The 18,506-nt window shown below is 41.3% G+C and overlaps 1 protein-coding gene across 3 annotated transcripts; it reads left to right on the top strand.

Moving 5' to 3' along the window:
• The first annotated feature begins 144 nt into the window (after positions 1–144).
• Positions 145–18,221, top strand: kdm3b (lysine (K)-specific demethylase 3B). 3 transcript variants are annotated; one of them, XM_026357444.1, is made up of 25 exons: positions 145–668; positions 3,831–3,995; positions 4,916–5,029; positions 5,878–5,983; positions 6,627–6,751; positions 6,836–6,895; positions 7,029–7,730; positions 7,831–9,013; positions 9,090–9,306; positions 9,407–9,621; positions 9,764–9,916; positions 10,131–10,238; positions 10,365–10,492; positions 10,578–10,875; positions 10,979–11,232; positions 11,566–11,838; positions 11,946–12,117; positions 12,243–12,333; positions 12,832–12,962; positions 13,107–13,226; positions 13,672–13,695; positions 16,234–16,373; positions 16,512–16,688; positions 16,787–16,921; positions 17,291–18,221. In XM_026357444.1, exons 1-25 carry the CDS (start codon positions 462–464, stop codon positions 17,369–17,371), a joined length of 5,379 nt encoding a protein of 1,792 aa, XP_026213229.1. In that variant the 5' UTR covers positions 145–461; the 3' UTR covers positions 17,372–18,221. The 3 variants fall into 3 exon arrangements, with proteins under 3 accessions (XP_026213229.1, XP_026213228.1, XP_026213230.1); XM_026357443.1 differs by having other exon boundaries at positions 10,575–10,875; XM_026357445.1 differs by lacking the exon at positions 13,672–13,695 and having other exon boundaries at positions 10,575–10,875.
• The last annotated feature ends 285 nt before the right edge of the window (positions 18,222–18,506 follow it).

The following is an 18,506-nucleotide window of genomic DNA, read 5'->3' as shown; positions in this document are numbered from 1 at the left end:
TGAGTTAACCCAGTGTCTTTATTCTCGAGCTTTAACATTATTACACTGCGGAAAATCCTCAGACAGAAAGCGTCCCACCGCGGCTGTGCGCCGCTACGCGGCGCTCGGACGCTGGGGGTCGCTGTTTGTCCGCTCCTGCTCTCGGTCTCCGCAGTGCTGCCTTTCTACGAGGAGTGCGTTTGATTGTTGCAGGGCTCAATGGCGGACAGAGCAGGATAGTCGCGTTAGCACCGAGGACAATAACATCTCGACTGCGTGAGTTCCCGGCGTGACTTGGTCTGCCGCTTCGTGCCCCCGGGTGCGCCGGTGGAAACGAGCTCCCCTGTGCACCAACGCCACACAGCGAGTCGCTGCGGCCGTTCGGTGGCCGTCTCCTGGCGTTGTTGAGTTCCCATCCCGAGCGGAGAAGTTCCACTGTTGATGGTGGCTCCCTGAAGACGGCTAGCTAGTGAGCAGAAACCATGGGAGACTCGCTTGAATTGATAGGGAAGCGTTTGCTTCTGCTGCTCGACGACGGCAGGTCCGCGAATGGATCCGAACCGGAGCAGGCTGCCAGGTCCCGGGATTGGCTCCGGGGGACGGTGCGGGCAGTGAGCGTCATGGGCCTGGCCGCCCCGGAGGTTAGCGGCGGAGAGGCGACAACAACAAGCACTGGTGCAGGGCTGACGGTCAGTGTTTACATTCAAGTGGTGCTCCACTGCACAGCTAAACCCCCACCTGGTAGTAGATATTTTTAGTTTAGTCGCTATTAAACCTGCAGTTTTACACATTGTGGCTGTTTTTAACCGTTAACGTCGGTGCATTTGTTGGCAGTTAACGTTAGCTCCTGCTTAAAGTAGCTAGCGACGCGTCCCCGCACGGGGGCGAAGCTAAACTCGAGGCCGAGGCTTTTCTGGCCTTCGCTTTGTTCGCCTTGCAGGTTAGGCTTTTTTATCGAGTGACACTCTGCTTCACTTGCATTAGTCAACATGTCTTTGCGTTAAACTGCAAAGTCCAGGTGCCTCAGAGCTGGTGAGACGATCACGATATAGTAACAAATCCCCAGTAAGTAGGAATGAATAACAGGCTGAACACTGGCTTGTCAGTGCCCACCGCTGGGTGACAGGCCTCTCAAGTTTACAGTACGAGGAGCTGCACTCTACAGTCACCTCACAGTGTGAAGAGACACACAGCACAGAAATGTGTCTTTTTAGAACAACTGGATGATTAAAAGTAGAACTTCTACATTACACTAAATTAATAAGACAATTACAGACATTTGTAAATAACATTTGGGGAGGTAGAGGTAGGTGACCTACATAAATTCAACACTTGGTAGTAACTTGTTTTAAGTTATATTAAATTAGTTAAATATTAAATTTATCCCTTACATTGTACAGTACTTTAAAAACCTTTTAACCTTTAAGTTAATTGTACGCTTAACAGTGATTTATTGGTCTCTCAACTTGCTGAACAGCAGTACAATGTGAATTTGAAGCACAAGATATGAGTAATAATCTTTTTGCAAATGTTATTTGCTGAAAACAGATTCAAACTATTAAACTAAGATTTTATTTCTGCAGAGTCAGCAGATGCACATCTGTTTTTTTAAAGAACAAGACTGATTCTGTATTTTTGCCAATAGGGGTATTTGTGGGCGAAATAAGATGCATCAGTGATTTAAATAATGGGACTGGGGCTTAAGTGGTTTTACTGTGAGAGTAATTATTGGTATAACTATTAAGATATGCAGTACAGTTATACTTTTCTAATGGTCAGTCTTTCAAATTGACTTTTATCAGCAAACACAACATATCACTGGTACACAGAACCTCCATACTCCTGTGTATTCTATTTAAAAGCTTTTGTTTGTCGGTTACAATATTTATTTACAGCATGTCACAATAACACGATGCCTGCAATGTACAATCAAGTTGATTATCTTACAAAAGGAAGGAAGTTTTAGGAGACCCAAACTTTTAAATGTTGCTGTAAGACTTTACTTTAAAGCCTACTCATCTGTTGACCGGTTGTATACACCTGCTTCATATGTTATTATATAATTATTAAGATGTAATATAGTTAAGTGTAATGTAATACAATTAAGAATTACACGATGAAATTGGTCACTAAGGGTTGTTCCAGTTTTGTGCTTTAAAAAGTTGAGGTTTATGTTTATTTATGTTTAAGTTTACATCTTTCATTCCCACTGTCCTACTGCCATGTTGCCATATCTCAGCTCATCAAATCAACTACTAGTTTCCTGATTTCATGGGAACTTGAATTCCTTTGTGCTGAAGCCCTGCACATGTCCAGATGGACATGTGCAGATCCACACAGGATGGAAAGACGAATCACTGTTATCTCAAGTTGTATTTCTCCTTGCGAACACACAGGAATGGGCAGATATCAGATGATGATAATATGTGAAGCTAGGCTACCTTTTGGAGTAAATTTATATTGGCTTCTCCCAGCTGTCATACTTCGCCGCTGGCTGTTGTTGCAGCAAAGATCGTATCAGTTTGAGAAGCCATCTCTTGCCTGGTTACATCCAAAACACATGAGTAGAAAATGCTCCAAGCAAGACAAAAATTTACTGCAGGTGATATATTAACACCTACAGCTAATAGGATAAAGCATCACCTGCCATGAAAAGAGAGCAGATACTCTGCCTTTCCAAAAATCAATTCATGCTCCAGGCAAAAAAACACTTGTAAACACACTGTATCTCTGTAACACTACTGCCCTGTTTAGAGTTAATTGAGAAGATTGAACTGTTCTGATTGTTTAGGTCCACAGTGTGTTTCCTGAAAATATTAGCTTAGAGTACATCATAAGGAAATATGGTATGGCAAGAGAAAATCACGATGTGTGTTATTATCGTACAGCTTTAGGGGCGTTTTGTTACATTATGGCACTACTAAGTTCTTCACTTATCACCGCAGTAATTTCTGTAATAATCTGTTTTCTTTTCCAATTAATGTAGACATAGCTCACATCATATTTGAACCTGGCATTTCCTAAAAAGATTCTGTGGTGGGGTCTGAAAGAAAATATGTGATGTCTCATTTGTTTGAGCCGGTAACAGTAATTCTTAACTTACTAGTTACCCACCAGACACCAAAAGCATAAAACTGGTACCTTGTGTAATCTTTATTTGACAAATTAACTGACCCATATTACTCAAATTAAAAGAAACACGCGTCTTATTTATCTATAGTGTTATCTAACTGTTAACTAACTTCAGGTATTTTTATTGCTCAGGCATCAGGACAACTAATTCTCAAAAACATGATGCTACCCCAGTACAATTTATTGTATCCATGAACAATATTTATGTATTTATTAATACTTATTAGCAAATTCATCACAAACTTGTTTTTCTCCAGATTTTGGCCCAGTTGCTCGTGATCTGAGTTTAAACACATGATTTTACTAGAAGCATCTTCTGGATGAGTCAGACAACCTAGTAGTTTAAGAGTGTTTCTTACTAGTTTTTCTGTTAAACAGTTGTAGTCAAGTCCACAAAATAATAAACCTCCAGTATAAGCTGTTAGACTGGGACAAATAGGAGGTGCCATGGTGTCTTCAGTATGTGATAAAAGTTAGTAAGTATGTGATAAAATAAGGTGAGAGCTGTGTTATCTAGTTTACAGTGTGCCATTGTCCATTTTAATTTTGAAATGTTGGCTCAGGAATTAAATTTTTCCGTCAGATTATTGTGATTAATTTACTCTTAGGCCATAATGTTCTGTGTGTCCTATATTAAGCAAAATAATAATCTCATCATATTGTATGTCTAAAAAAGTTCTTATGTTTGTGTTCTGGCTTTGTGTGTCTTTTATGTACAGGTGTTTGTGGAATTTGAGAACGCTTCGCAGCATTGCTCTTGGGTGCAGGTCTATGATGAGGGAGTGAAAGCTGTGTTGGTAGAGGACTCCATTATTTGGGCCAGTTGGAGTGATAGTACTGGGACCAGTGGAGCCCCAGCATCAACCACAACGTGGCCTGCTCTGGTGAGTGATTTCAACAGCAGATGTGAACAAGATCATCTGGCTCACGTGTACAGGTCAAACTTTGAAATGATGTAGGCTACTTGCTGATCTGGGAAACATTTACAATAGGACTGAGCAGCTAGTCTAAACTGTTGATCATTATTAACTTTAGAAATGTACTTATGTTATTCTAAGGATCAGTATGTGGGCCAGTATCCGCTAAAATTAAGTAGAAACTGGGGATCTCTAATTCTTTCTCACCTCTTTAAAATCTAAGTTAAAGCTGAATGTTATTTCTCAGTGATTTCTTTTGGAGACCAAATTTTTGTAGAATTTGAGATTGACACCAGCCAGCCAAGATGTGTGTGTGTGTGTGTGTGTGTGTGTGTGTGTGTGTGTGTGTGTGTGTGTGTGTGTGTGTGTCTGTGTGTGTGTGTGTCTGTGTCTGTGTGTGTGTGTGTGTGTCTGTGTGTGTCTGTGTCTGTGTGTGTGTGTGTGTGTGTGTGTGTGTGTTGAAGGACTGATTGGGATCAGGACCAAGAAAACTTGGCTGGCTAATTTTAAGTAACAAAATCCTATCATTTTCCAGCACATTAATAATTGATTTTCTCACACTTTTGTGTCAGATTTATTTCCTGAGCTTAAATCCAAAAATGGGCTACAGACACCTTTTGGTGCCAAGACCCACCCTCTCCACCAGACTGAGCTGAAAACCCTAGTCACAGCTCCAGCTCACTCTCCAGTTGAATAGTTGTTTATGTCTTGTTTGTGCCCAGTTCAGATGGATGTTTGACTGCAGTTTATGTGAAAATAATGTGTCAGTGTTGGTATTATGCGTGGATAGAAAAAGATGATAAAAAGACAATACAGAGTTTACATGCCATTGTCCATTTGCTGCAGATTTAAATAAAATAATTTGTTGGTGTTTTCTTTTTCCTCAGGCCTTTCGCTCTCTAGTAGACAGAGTGGGTTTAGGGTCGTTGGTTCCTGTGGAGTATTTTGGAAACAAGAATTTTGAGTTCCTGCCCGACAACAAAACTATCCAGAAGTTTGAGGTGTGTAAGCTTGTTTTCTATAGCCGTTTTGTTATATGAAGTCTGGAGAATCAAATCCAGACGTTGTGTGGAGTCGCTTGCTTTACACATACAGCACATAACACGACATTGTCAGGCATGTTCTCTGTTGGGGCAGTGCTTCAATTTAATTCTAAGTCAAGATTATCAAAAAATATGATGTTCTTATAGAATAACACAAATTCTGATCTTTCATGTCTTTATTGAGAACAACCATAAAACCCTCATAGTGCTAGTGGATAACCCCTTGGTAATAATAACCCCCCTTGGCAGCAGTAACCTCAACCAGGCGCTTCCTGTAGCTGTGGATCAGACCTACACATTGTTCAGGAGGAATTATAGCCAATTCTTCCAGGCAGAACTGCTTTAACTCTGTAATATTCTTTGGACATCTGATGTATCTATCTCTTTTCAAGTCGTTCCATATCATCTCTATGGGCTGAGCTGCAAGAGAACGCCCACTCACCTGCTATGAATTCGCTGGTGGTCAATTAGCAGCTGCATTCACACAAGTTCAACTGGATATTACGTGGACTGTGTACTAGAAAGCTGTTAGGTTACCGGTTAGGCCGACTGACTCAGATATTTAAAATTTTCAGATTCAGATTCTTTAGGTCTGGAGAAGTTTAGGGTTGCAGTGCATGTCTAAAAACAGCAAATGTTTGCTCATCAGTTAGTAATTAATCAGTGCATTTACAGCTTTTGACTTTCTTTCTAAACTAAATGACAAAAATAGCATAGTTCTTCTGTGTAATATTCCTGTGTGTCACATTATTCTTGTACAACTAGAGTAGCATATTTTCAGGACAATGTGCTTTTTTTTGTTACAGATTGATAAAGACATAAGGCATCCCTTGTTGTTGGAGCAGCCCTCTCTGCAGGCTGCTATATCAAGCTGGCGTACTGACTTTGAACTGCAAGAGATCTTCAGGAAGGGTAAAACTCAACCTTCACCACTATTTAATGTTGTTTTCCTATAGTAACTACGCGTTCTCCAGTCTCTTAACAATTTCCCCATAGAATGGCCTTATTGGAATGGACCACATATATACATACTAAGCAGTGAACTAACACTAACAAAATAAACTAACAATACTGGCATTATATTCCATGTTGTCGATGAGACACAGAGTAAACACGGTATGTTTTGTTATTAGATAAAAGAGAGCTGTAAAAGAGTGAATTATTTTTGTACAGATTAATTTTTTTCTACACATTTAATCTGACATAACATGCTGTCCTGCAGCAACTTGAAGGAGCTGTGCCTTTTTTACAGTATACATGCAATTTCAACATGGAAGAAAATTGATAATATGAAGTAAAAAAGTTCACTTACATTAAAAAAAGTTAATTAAACATACATTTATGTTTACATTTCTAACTTATCCACTAACTAAAACATGGATGTTGACCAAACACCACATGGGTTAAGGAGGTTACTGCAACAGGCATCATCACAGAAAGGAAGATTGTTGATATTGTTGCACAGAGTAGATGTGCGTCCTAGTCCCTTTTGTTTCATTTAAGTCTGCCAGAGTATAGCTTAATAATGTCTATTTCTCATTGTTCCTGGTCTTAGGTTCATACACTATTCAAGGACGCAGAGTTCGTGTATACCAGCCAGAGTTTGAGGAGTGCTGGGCCTCAGGATTGGTGTCGCAGCACGACCCTATCTCACATATTATGGAGATTACCTTGGATAAGGTAACCAGTGTTCTACATAATATTTAAATATATTGTGCCCCTGGTGTGAAAAGATGCCACTTTATAACCACCTTTTTGCTGTAGGGAGAGGAAAATCAGATGGTAGATCCTCGTGTCATACATGTCATGCTGGCAGAAGAGGAGGTAAGGTTGTCATATAGTTCAAACTATACTCTATACTGTGCCTCTGTACTCATTTTAGGTTGAAGTTTTTCCAGCTTTAAATTTTAAATTATGTATTAATAGAATTAATTCCAAGCATTTGCCTCCTTCTTAGCTTGGTAAGAATGGGCGGCGAAGGAAGGACAGTGAAACAATGAAGGGTGATAGTGGACGTAGACGTAGGACTGCCTCCGAAGGTGAGGATGACTTGAACTTGAAACGGTTTAAAGGAGCAGGAGAAATGGGTGCTGATGTACAAAACTGTGGTGACTCCAACAAAACCCCAGTGGAAGGAATGGGGATCTGGGGTGGTGACTCTGGTGAAAGAGTCAGCAGCACAACCAAAAATGGAAACTCTTCAGATGGACCCATTCCTCAGGGCAGAATGTCGTCCCCCAACACCAATTCTTCACTCCCAATTGATCAGTCCCATGCTGCTTCTCCTCGTTATGCTGCCCAGGTTAAGGAAAATGGTCCTCCACTCCCAACACAAGGGGCAGCGGACTCCACCACCACTCTAACTCACACCCCCACCCCTCCTCCCCTCAAACCAGCCCCATCTCCCTTCTCCACCACATCTTTCCCCTCACTAGGCCAGATGCCAAGCTTGGTCCCTGGAGCTCCAGCCGCCAAGGCCTCCCCAACCCCCCAACCAGACCGAGAGGACGCTTCCCAGTCAGCCTATTCCAAAACAGCTGCTCTTGTTTCCCCAGGGCCTGTTACTATTTCTTGGTTGCAGGACAGTGTCCCTAGTGTGGCACTTTCCGCTTCTGTGGGTTTTAGTCCTAAAGCCCCTGCTTGGGGAAGCCAGACTGAGGTAAGATTGTACAATCACTGCAATTATATAATGATTTTGCAAGTTAACATAGTTTTTGTGAGTAATGTAATTTGGTTTACCACATCGTTTTGCTTCTCAGGGCTCCAAAGCTACATTGGGTTTTCGTTTGCCCCAGGCTGTGACCACTGCTCCTGTATTTGGAGATGTTACCTCTCAGACCAATGGAGCTCCTACCACTACCACAACCTCCCAGGATACTACTTCTAAGCCTTTTGGGTTCGGCTTTGGCGGAGCAAATAATGAGACTCAGTCTCAACAGGACCAAAACCTGTTTTTCCAGTGCATGAGCCAGAATTCTGGCTCCAGCCCAAGTCTAACCTCTGGTCCAGCCCAATCCAAGGACACTAATTACTTCACTGCAGTGTCTGAGAGCCTGAGTAAAGAGCCCCCATGCCTTTTCAAGCCTGCAAGCTCCGCTGAAGGCCTGAAAAAGCCAGAGCAGCCCAAAGTGCCTGAGACACATCCAACGGGAAATGGTGTGCTCAACAAATCGACCTTCCAGGGCGTTGGTGCCTCTCCAGGAGGAAGAGGATCTGGACCATGTATTGGTACTCTGTCTTCACCCTCTGGAATCCAGAGTATTTGTAAGAAGGACAGTAACAATGGAACTTCTCCAGTGGGCTTAGGCATGCAAAGTGGTTTTAATACTTCAGATAGCCACCAGAACCTTTTTCTGCAAGCCTCCAAAGAGCCCACTAATCCATTTTTGGCATATGGAGATAAAAACTCCCACACACCCTTTGCTGGCCTCAGTGCAGCTGAACCACAGACTCTTGGTCCTGCCTCAGACAGCAAACCAAACCTATTCACCATGACAGAGCCACCCAAGGGGATTCTGTCTTCCTCTTTCCCAGCAGCTGCTTCTCCCAGCTCTTCCTCATCTCCAGCCCCGGCCTCATCTCAGAGGCCACAGAGTGAAGGGACTGTGACAAAGGAAGACCAAGGGGATGGGGAGATGCCTACATCAACTTCTGGCTACCCCTTATTTGGAAGCACTGGCTCTGGATTTGAGGAAGTGCCTGTGTCATTTGATCAGAGCCAGTCTCAGAAGTTTAGCCTGGAGGAACGGAGCCAATCGTCCAAGCGTGACTCTGAATCCAGCAGCAACAGTGACCTATCAGACCTGAGTGACAATGAGGACGGTCCAGAGAAAGGCCAAGTCCCACAAGGGCAACCACACGCTGTTAAGGATGGAACTGTATTGCAGAAAATGAAAGTCCAAGGGGCTGCAAAGAGCCGTCCTCGCAACAAGCCTTTCAAAGGTAAATCTTTTTCTTGTAGGAACCTCAGAATTGTGTGTGGTTACAAACAACATTAACACTACATTTTCTCCTACAGTAGGCCAATCTGTGTTAAAAGATCAGAGCAAGGTCCGTCGTTTGAAGCAGTCTGGTGAGTCATTTCTCCAGGATGGCTCCTGCATCAATGTGGCCCCTCACTTGCACAAGTGTCGTGAATGCCGTCTGGAGCGTTACCGAAAATATAGAAATACAGACGATGACAGTGATGAGGAGGATGATCCAAATGTGGCCTGTCGTTTCTTCCATTTCAGAAGGTATGAAGCAGTTGTGTGTTGCTTTTTGAGATATAGTCAGGATAGAGGAAGCAATGGTCACAAAATGTCTGTTACTCATATTTTTTCCCCCTGTGATCAGGTTAGCTTTTACTCGTAAAGGTGTACTGCGGGTGGAAGGCTTTCTGAGTCCTCAGCAGAGTGATTCCATGGCTATGAGCTTGTGGCTACCTGTGCCAGCAGTCCAAGAGGGGCTTGACCTTGATACATCCAAGTACATCCTGGCCAATGTGGGAGACCAGTTCTGCCAGTTGGTCATGTCTGAGAAGGAGGCCATGATGATGGTGGAGCCTCACCGTTAGTATTAGACCTTCTGACTCATGTTATCTGAGCCCATGTTTCTTTAAATTTTTTGTCTTGTGTTTCTTGTTGTGTTTTTAATCCATTGAACTAAACTGACAGCTCTGTTTATAATCTTGGTTTTTCCTCTATCCTTCAGAGAAAGTGGCCTGGAAACGTGCTGTGCGAGGCGTCAGGGAAATGTGTGACGTGTGTGAGACCACCCTGTTTAACATCCACTGGGTATGTCGCAAGTGTGGCTTTGGAGTGTGTTTGGACTGCTATCGACTTCGCAGGAATAGGCCAAGAGAGGGTGAGTCTTTTTGAGGAAACAGAAGTTAACCAGTTTACTATATTGTTAGTAAACTGGTTAACTATCCGAACTAACCAGTTTTATTGTTTTTATTATGTTGTTTTTTTTTATATATTATTATTATTATTATTATTTCAGATTGATTAAGTTGGATACAAAGAAGTCAGTATGTTTATCTTTGGTTGTTTTTTTTGGTTGTTTTTTTTTTTTTTAGATGTAGATGAAGGTCCCGAGGATGAGGTTTTCTCTTGGTTAAAGTGTGCCAAAGGACAGCCTCATGAGCCACAGAACCTCATGCCTACACAGATTATACCTGGAACAGGTAAAAAGTACATTATTATTGAATCATAAATTTATAAATCAACACATCACAAGGTATTAAGGTATTAATATGTTTTATTGGTTTATTCAGAGTTGTGATCAATGACTGTATTGCCTTTGTCCTTAGCTCTTTACAACATAGGGGACATGGTGCACGCAGCCAGAGGCAAGTGGGGTATTAAGGCTAATTGTCCCTGTGCCAATCGACACACCAAACCTCTACTGCGCCCCAGTGCCCCAAATGGTATTTCACAGGTAATGTTGTGTCACATTACATTTTTTTTAGTGTTAAAGTGTTTAACTTAAAGGCTCTAATACACAGTTGTATTTGTCTTAGCAGTCTACAACAAGCAGTGGTGGCGGCCTTGCAGCTGCAGCTTCTGGTATCAGCACTACTCCAAAATCAGAGGGAGAAACACCAGCGATCAAAACAGAAACAACACAAACAGCAGCACCAGCGGACAGTGGGGGTGGGGAAGGTGCAGGCACTGCTAGTAACTCCACCAGTGGTACATCATCCCCCTGTAACCTCACCCAGGCCTCTACCAAGGATTCACGCTCATCAGGAGAGGGCAACAGCTCTGCTCTGCACTGGCTGGCAGACTTGGCCACACAGAAAGCCAAGGATGACACCAAGGGTAAGTGGGAAATGGATGATGTTCAGTCAGTGTAATGTGAATGCATAAAGAAAAGTAAAGATGAAATTTGAAGTGACATCACCATGTTTTTGACATCTTCCAGAATCCGGTTCACTTCGCTCAATGATGAATCGAGACAACCGACCTCCCTTTGGCCTGGACTCACTTAGTGCCCTGTCAAAGCCTTCAGCTTCCAGTCCTAAGCTATTTAACAGTCTATTACTGGGCGCTAACATGGGCCAGTCCAAACCTGAAGGGTCCAGTCTCCGGGATCTGCTCAACTCTGGACCAGGCAAACTCCCTCAGGGCCCTGGAGATAGTGGAGTACCATTCCCCTCTGTCTTCACCTCAGCTGGCGTATGTATACATTTAACATTTTATTATACACTTCATACTGTTGATGTCAGATTATTTATGTAAAAAGTTCAAATGCAGACCTCCTAGGGTTTGGTGTGTTTTTCTTCTTTTTCTTTTCTTCAGTAAAGTCAAAATGTTAAGCTCAAAATTCACTGAGTCAACTACAATCAGAGAATAATTGAAATGTTTGGAGATTGTACTACCGCCATCTACTGGTGTAGTAATAGAAAATTCACTGTGGAAGTGCCAAGGTGTAAAACTACAAAAAGATTTTTATTTTAAAAAGACCCACCTACATAGCTGGGTAACCCAAAACTCTGTTTTGTTTGTCAGAGTGATAAGCTGAAGAGCAGCCTCCCAAACTTTCTGGATCACATCATAGCCTCTGTTGTGGAGACCAAAAAGGCTGAAGGCCGGCGCACTGGGGCTACTGAAGGTGGCGAGCTTGGTGTATTAGGTGCCCGCAAAGATGGCGTAATGGGCCTTAGTGTTTTGGAACCACATACCTCTCACTCCTGGCTTTGTGATGGACGACTCCTCTGCCTACAGGATCCCAGCAACAGCAACAACTGGAAGATCTTCAGGGAGTGCTGGAAGCAGGGACAAGTAATAACCAGTATTGGTATAACAAATACAACAATGTCAGATAGTTGGTTGTTGGAGAAACTGCTAAAACTGCATTAACTTCTGTTGCTCTTCTCTTTTGTGTCTAGCCTGTGTTGGTGTCAGGTATACATAAACGTCTGAAATCTAGTTTGTGGTTGCCTGAAGCTTTCAGTGAGGAGTTTGGAGACCAGGATGTAGACCTGGTCAACTGTAGAAACTGTGCTATCATCTCTGATGTGAAAGTGCGAGACTTCTGGGACGGCTTCCAGGTCATCTCCAGTGAGTTCCCAGACTATTTATCTTGATGTGCCTAATGTCTGCTGCTGTATTTTATCCAAATTTTGTTGCTTTTTTTCATTTGACATCAGTCATAAGCTAGCTAATATGTATTTATATGACTGTAGAGCGGTTGCAAGATTGTGACGGCCAGCCGATGGTGTTGAAATTAAAGGATTGGCCTCCAGGTGAAGACTTCAGGGACATGATGCCTACACGGTGAGTAACCCAAAAATATGTGGCTTCTTGTGTGTCTCATACATTTGCATAGCAAACAAGGGAAGTTATTGTCCTTATAGTTATTGTTAATTGCATATAATGTGCAATATATGAGGGAATGTACACAAATCTACAAACAAGGTACACAATTAGATTAAATTTAATAATTTAATCCTATGGACATTTACTACAATATACAAAAACCTACAAAATAGGCTAATTTACCATTTGTTTTGAGTAATTGTGTTGATGATTGTTACTATCACTCATCAGAGACACTATATTTATTTATGCAGTAAATTCCAAATCTTTGTTGTGAACCATTTTCCTTTGTAAGATCAGAAAACACAAATCTTAAGTTGCTGTGGAGTATTATTTAAAATAAATAAATAAAAAAAAAAAACATTGTACAAAACCAGTCTTGAATGATTGGCTCCTTCCAGACTGGCTTTAATCAAATACCAGTCAAAGTATTAATTAATTTGATAAATTTCTCAGGTTTGATGACCTAATGGAAAACCTCCCCTTACCTGAATATACAAAAAGAGATGGTCGTCTAAACCTTGCCGCCCGTCTGCCCAACTTTTTTGTACGCCCTGACCTCGGACCCAAGATGTACAATGCCTACGGTAAGAAAGACTAGTTAAATCTGACAAATTTTTAATTTCCTGTCAACATTGCATCTTCATCTTCTGCTCTCTTTGCTATAAACTGTGTCTGTTGTCATCGTGATGTTGTCTCTCTCACTCCCTTGCTGTCTTTATTTGTGTCAGGCTTGATCTCAACTGAAGATAGAAAAGTGGGAACCACTAACCTTCATCTGGATGTATCTGATGCTGTCAACGTCATGGTTTATGTTGGAATCCCGCATGGAGATAATAACCAGGAAGAAGGTCAGTGGGCTCACATTTTGCCTCTTTCTCTCCCTCACATTTGTTTCAAGACATTTGTAGCACTACACCATTAACTAAACCACTAAGTGGTATTAAAACCACAACTTTCCTCACAAAACATACAGTAACTTTAAGTAAATGTAATTCTGTTTGCAGTATTACATGCACGCTGTGAGTTTTCCCCACTCATAATACAAAACACTATAGAACATATGAAGGACATAAAAGCAAGAGCTAAGTTGAAACTATGGACATTAACTATGAATATAATACTCCTTCATCTAACTTATCACTGATGAACAACCTTTAAGAATATTTTCAGATCTTTTTCCTTTCATCATGCTTATATTATACCTATAATTGCGCGGGGCTTGATTGACTTGGACCTTGACCCTCCAGTGGGTCTCGAATTTTTTTACATTCTGGCAAAATTTCTCATTCACAGAGGCAGATATCTCTGGACGCAAAGGTCTGTAGACTTTCAATTGTATCACTTCAGTAGCATGTCCTTCTTCTTGACTAACTCCCCTTCTTCACTCCTCCCCACATGCTTGTGTTATTATATGTACATTAGGGGCCAGAGCACTGGGACCTGACTGGAATCTGTTTTTGTTGTATATATACATGAAGCATGTTTTGTAACCTTCACTCACGTAAAAATCGAGAGCAACCATTAATAACACATTAAATGAAAAGGGTATCTTACTGAAGTTCATGTCGCCTTTTAAAGTTCCATGGTAGAGGTTGTGTTTCACTTTTTTGTTATCCGTCATTTTGGCAGACATGGTCATAAAAATTGTTCATAACCTATCATTACTTGTAATTTTGATACATTTTTTAATGGCAATAATTGTGTATTTGAATCTAAAATATGTTATTTAAGTGAGCACAAGCATGACACTTGTAATCAGTCCACCCTGCTCTGACCTTACCTCAATATAAGGTAAAGATTTTGTGCTCACTCTCTGAATGTAGGATTTCCCAGTCATAGTTATTTATATTTGTATTTGCTTCACTTGGAGGAAATCCCACAGCATGCACTTTTTCTGTGCTTGCGGCACAGCTGCTCCCCTCAGTGACCTAGTCCTGCTTCAAGCCCTCCTAGCTGTTCAACATGCTTTCGGCACATGGGTATTGAGATGCTTTGAATGCAGTTCCTGTATTTCCTTACGTAGGCCACACGATGGCACAGATCTCGCTGTCTTGTAAAGTAAACCATTGCAATTACTAAAGCTAGGTAGACAACGTGCATAAGACATCTAAAGGGAGACTGGGCAAAGGTAATTTATATGCACCCTCACCACCAACTGGACATCTGTGAATTGCTTAAAGTTACATTTGATTGCCCTGAGTATTATAGTCTGTCAAAATGATGGACAATCTTTAAATTTTTCAACTATGGTTGAAAAAATTGATAATAAACAATAATTAGTTTACACAACCTTTGATCCACACTCCATTTTTCTATGTAGATTTCAGGGGGCTGAGGTTTAATTATTTGTCTGGACTTGTGTGTGGGGTCCCAACTAGTTATCAAATAATTACCTCCTTGACTGTATCTCCAGTCAGTCAGTCAGTTTTAGGTGAGCTGTGCTCTGGTCCTTGCCCGCTGGGAGAAAAGTTTAAATGAAGGGCATGTAGAATTGACTTCCATATGTCCCCGCAGTCTTCCTCGCACACACTGATAGACACAACAGTGACTATAGGCATACTGTCCTCATACACCAGTTCCTCTTCTTCAGCTTCTTAGGCCCAGCAGGGCTTTATGCACACATATAAAACACACTCATTTACTCTGGTAACAGAACTTGTGGGGAGGGAGTAAGACCCCCCCTGCTTGCTTCTTGTGGAAAGTGGCGCAAGCCCCAATGTGTCCGCAAAGCTTTGCAATGATGTTGTTGTTGACCTGCTACATGCCCTTTGAGTATTGAAAGTCTGATACAAAATTGTAAGATGAACAACCTATGTGCTGCTGAACACTGCTCCTTATTAACCACCATCACAAATATAATGCAAACAATAGTATGCGCGAGTATGAATTCCTTGAGGACAGTACATACATGAGCTTTTGTGTGGTCTTCCGCATGGTCTTCCATGGTTTAATTTATAATTTGTGAATACCCACATAATAATAACCAGCCTTTTGTACCCGTTTGGTACCACACTAGTCATGAATTTGTTTTCCTCCACTTATGATTTTATGATAACTCATAATTCAGTACTAAAATAATCACTCTACGTTCTTTTGAGCAGTAGCGTTACAGTAGCTGCTCTGCTCTCAATCAATTGCAGGATGTGGATGTTTTGTTGTGTCAGTAAATGTGATTGTGTAGTTTGTAATGTCCTTTACTTTGCCCCAGTGATTCTCAACTGGTGCAGCCACATGATCCACATTTGTCTGTTGTTACAATCCCAATATCATTAAATTTTAATTAATTTAATTTAATTGATTTTTAAAAATGAAGACCGTGACCTTCATTTTATGCACTAGAAACATTAGTCCAGCAATGGCATATTCTTTGTTTAAATATTTATTTCCAGTCACAGTTCTTTAAAGAACAATCACACTGTACTACTGTTTAGGATGTTTATTTCACGGCAGCCATCTGCAGTTGTCAGAGCAGCTTTGGGGGAAAAGAAAAATTCACTTGGCAATATCCAGTCCAGTTATAAAGGACCTGGGACCTGTGACCTAGAGCTACAGGGTAATGAGCCACCAGTTGAGAACTACAGCTCTGTGCCATATGTGTCAAACAGTATGATAGATGTACATTCATTTATTAGTTTAAAAAGGGGAAGAAGGGAGATATTTGTCATAAAAAGGGAATGAAAAAAATACTGTTGTCTTAAGTAATGTCAGCATCTGCAGTCATAGCTTGAGAGCTAATGTATGAGGCCACTCAAAGTAAATAAATATGCTGAGAAACCTCATTTTAATAGAGACACTTCTGATGACGCTTTGGCACCCCGCATGTGTGTGTGTCATTGTTTATGTTTGGTCCTCCAGAGGTCATGACCACCATCGAGGAAGGTGATGTGGATGAAATGACGAAGCGCAGGGTGTACGAGGGAAATGAGAAACCTGGAGCTCTCTGGCACATTTATGCTGCCAAGGATGCTGAGAAGATCAGAGAACTGCTCCGCAAGGTCCGCAACCATAAGAGTTTTGTCTCCGATATCATCTCATTTGTCACATGGCCATCACTGGCTGTTATTGTAACTTATTTCAACATCATATCGAGTCATTCATGAGATAGTAATTTTTTTTATCTCTGTCTGTATCAGGTGGGAGAGGAGCAGGGTCAAGAGAATCCTCCAGACCATGACCCTATTCATGACCAGAGCTGGTACCTAGACCAGGTGCTCCGCCGCAGGCTCTATGAAGAATATGGCGTCCAGGGTTGGTCCATTGTACAGTTTTTAGGCGATGCCGTATTTATTCCTGCTGGAGCTCCACACCAGGTCAGACTGAGAAAACGTGCTCATGATTGTCCCTTGGTTTCAAATTTATCTGTCTTATGTTCTTTGAACATACTTGTTTTTCTCTGCTCTTATCCCAGGTGCACAACCTGTACAGCTGCATCAAGGTGGCCGAGGACTTTGTGTCTCCTGAGCATGTGAGGCACTGTTTCAGACTGACCCAAGAATTCAGACACCTGTCCACTACTCATACAAACCATGAAGACAAGCTACAGGTCTGAACCCCTCTGTCTCATAATTTCAGTGTAATACATCAATATATTTAGCTAGAGAATAATCTCTGTTTACTTCTTTCCGGTTCTGATTGCATTCTGTTGACAAATTCATAGTGGGCAGAGATTGATGAAAGCTGTTTTGATTATTTCCAAACAAAAAAAAAAAAAAGAAAATATTGATGCAAGTTATTTTGTGTAAAATTGCTTAAATATTCCTCAAAGTAAGGTTTGATTTTGCTATTGTACTAAATGTTAACACTACTATTGAAAAGAACTCAAACAATGGCCAGCAGTATTCAGTGTTAGGCATTGTTCTGAGACCGTTTTGTCTTTTATTGTTCTAACAGCCTTTCCTGTCATTTTCCTCAGGTGAAGAACATCATCTATCACGCAGTGAAGGACGCAGTTGGGACTCTGAAGGCCCATGAACCTAAACTAGCGCGCCCCTAGTTCCTCCCACTTAACACTGTCCCAAAACAACCAGCCTCTGGAGACCACTCCACTACGTTTGCACACAGTACACATTTCATGTCTGCACACACATGTACAAGCTGCAGAGCAGGGCTGCAGTGTTTTGGAGACGGTGAATGTTTGTTTCTGGGGTAAAAAGAACATTTGATCTGGGGAGGGACATAGGGAGGGACTAGTCAGTGCTTCGATGAAGGAAGTCCTTTATCGCTGTTACACAGTATGCTCAAACTTGTCTAGTTGTTTTCCAATTTTTTTCATTAACTCTGTATTTAAGGTCAGTGTATTTGTTCTGTTTTCATTGTATATGTAAAATTAAGGGAGATAAAAGCTGACGTGCCTTTAGAGCAGAGGTTCAGCTATCGTGTAAGCGACTGACAAAATGTGAGTACTGGGCTAACTTTCCTTTTTGATGACGTCAACTTTTTTTTTCCTTCAATAGGAGAGAAGTTAACTTGTCTTTGTAGATTTTTTTTGTTGGAATTTTTTAACAGCTGATTGCTTCTGCCCTCTGTGGCTGACAGCCAGTGAAGGGAAGCAGACCAAAGTTTTGTATTTTTAGTTTTCTTATTTCACCTTTAGAGTAAGACCTTTTTCTTTTTTATACACAATGAAATAATCACCAGGAGGACTTGAAGAGGGCAGATCCTTATTCTTTTTTAGTTGTGGGTTTGGTCACATCTTTGTCCCATGGGCTCAATGAACTGAAGACTTCCAACAACATTGAACGCAATTGAAGCTGAACAGAACTACTGGCCATTAACATTGTATCAATATATATATTGATCTTAGCAGTCTGTTTGATTTTTCACAATAAAGTTTACAAAAACAACTGTTTGTGTATTGTTTATTTTTACCCACAAAACCAGATAGCTGTTTCTTAAAGCTTTTTCAAACTAAATCTTTTAAGTCAGGCTGTGTTTGTGATGCGCTTGTGTTTGTCCTGTGTGTCCTAGCTTTCTCTGCTAAAGTCTGAATTAGTAAGTGGATCACAGAAATGGGACAGGGAGTGTTTGAATACACTGATGTTAACTAAAAGGGAGGACGCCCCCTTCAATTCTGTTAGTTTAAACCATTTAATTGTCATCAAAGTAATTGTGCAACAAATCAAAGAACT

The sequence above is a fragment of the Anabas testudineus genome, chromosome 10 (genome assembly GCF_900324465.2).
Source record: "Anabas testudineus chromosome 10, fAnaTes1.2, whole genome shotgun sequence".
Classification (NCBI taxonomy): domain Eukaryota; kingdom Metazoa; phylum Chordata; class Actinopteri; order Anabantiformes; family Anabantidae; genus Anabas; species Anabas testudineus.
This window is presented reverse-complemented; position numbering and strand designations above follow the sequence as displayed.

What these genes read in the sequence shown, in the direction of transcription:
- kdm3b (XM_026357443.1), top strand. Translation starts at nt 462, where the DNA reads ATGGGAGACTCGCTTGAATTGATAGGGAAGCGTTTGCTTCTGCTGCTC. An exon ending in CTGTCTTCACCTCAGCTGGC is followed by an intron (nt 11,233 to 11,565) that starts GTATGTATACAT and finishes TTTGTTTGTCAG; the next exon opens with AGTGATAAGCTGAAGAGCAG. An exon ending in CTGCTGGAGCTCCACACCAG is followed by an intron (nt 16,689 to 16,786) that starts GTCAGACTGAGA and finishes CTCTTATCCCAG; the next exon opens with GTGCACAACCTGTACAGCTG.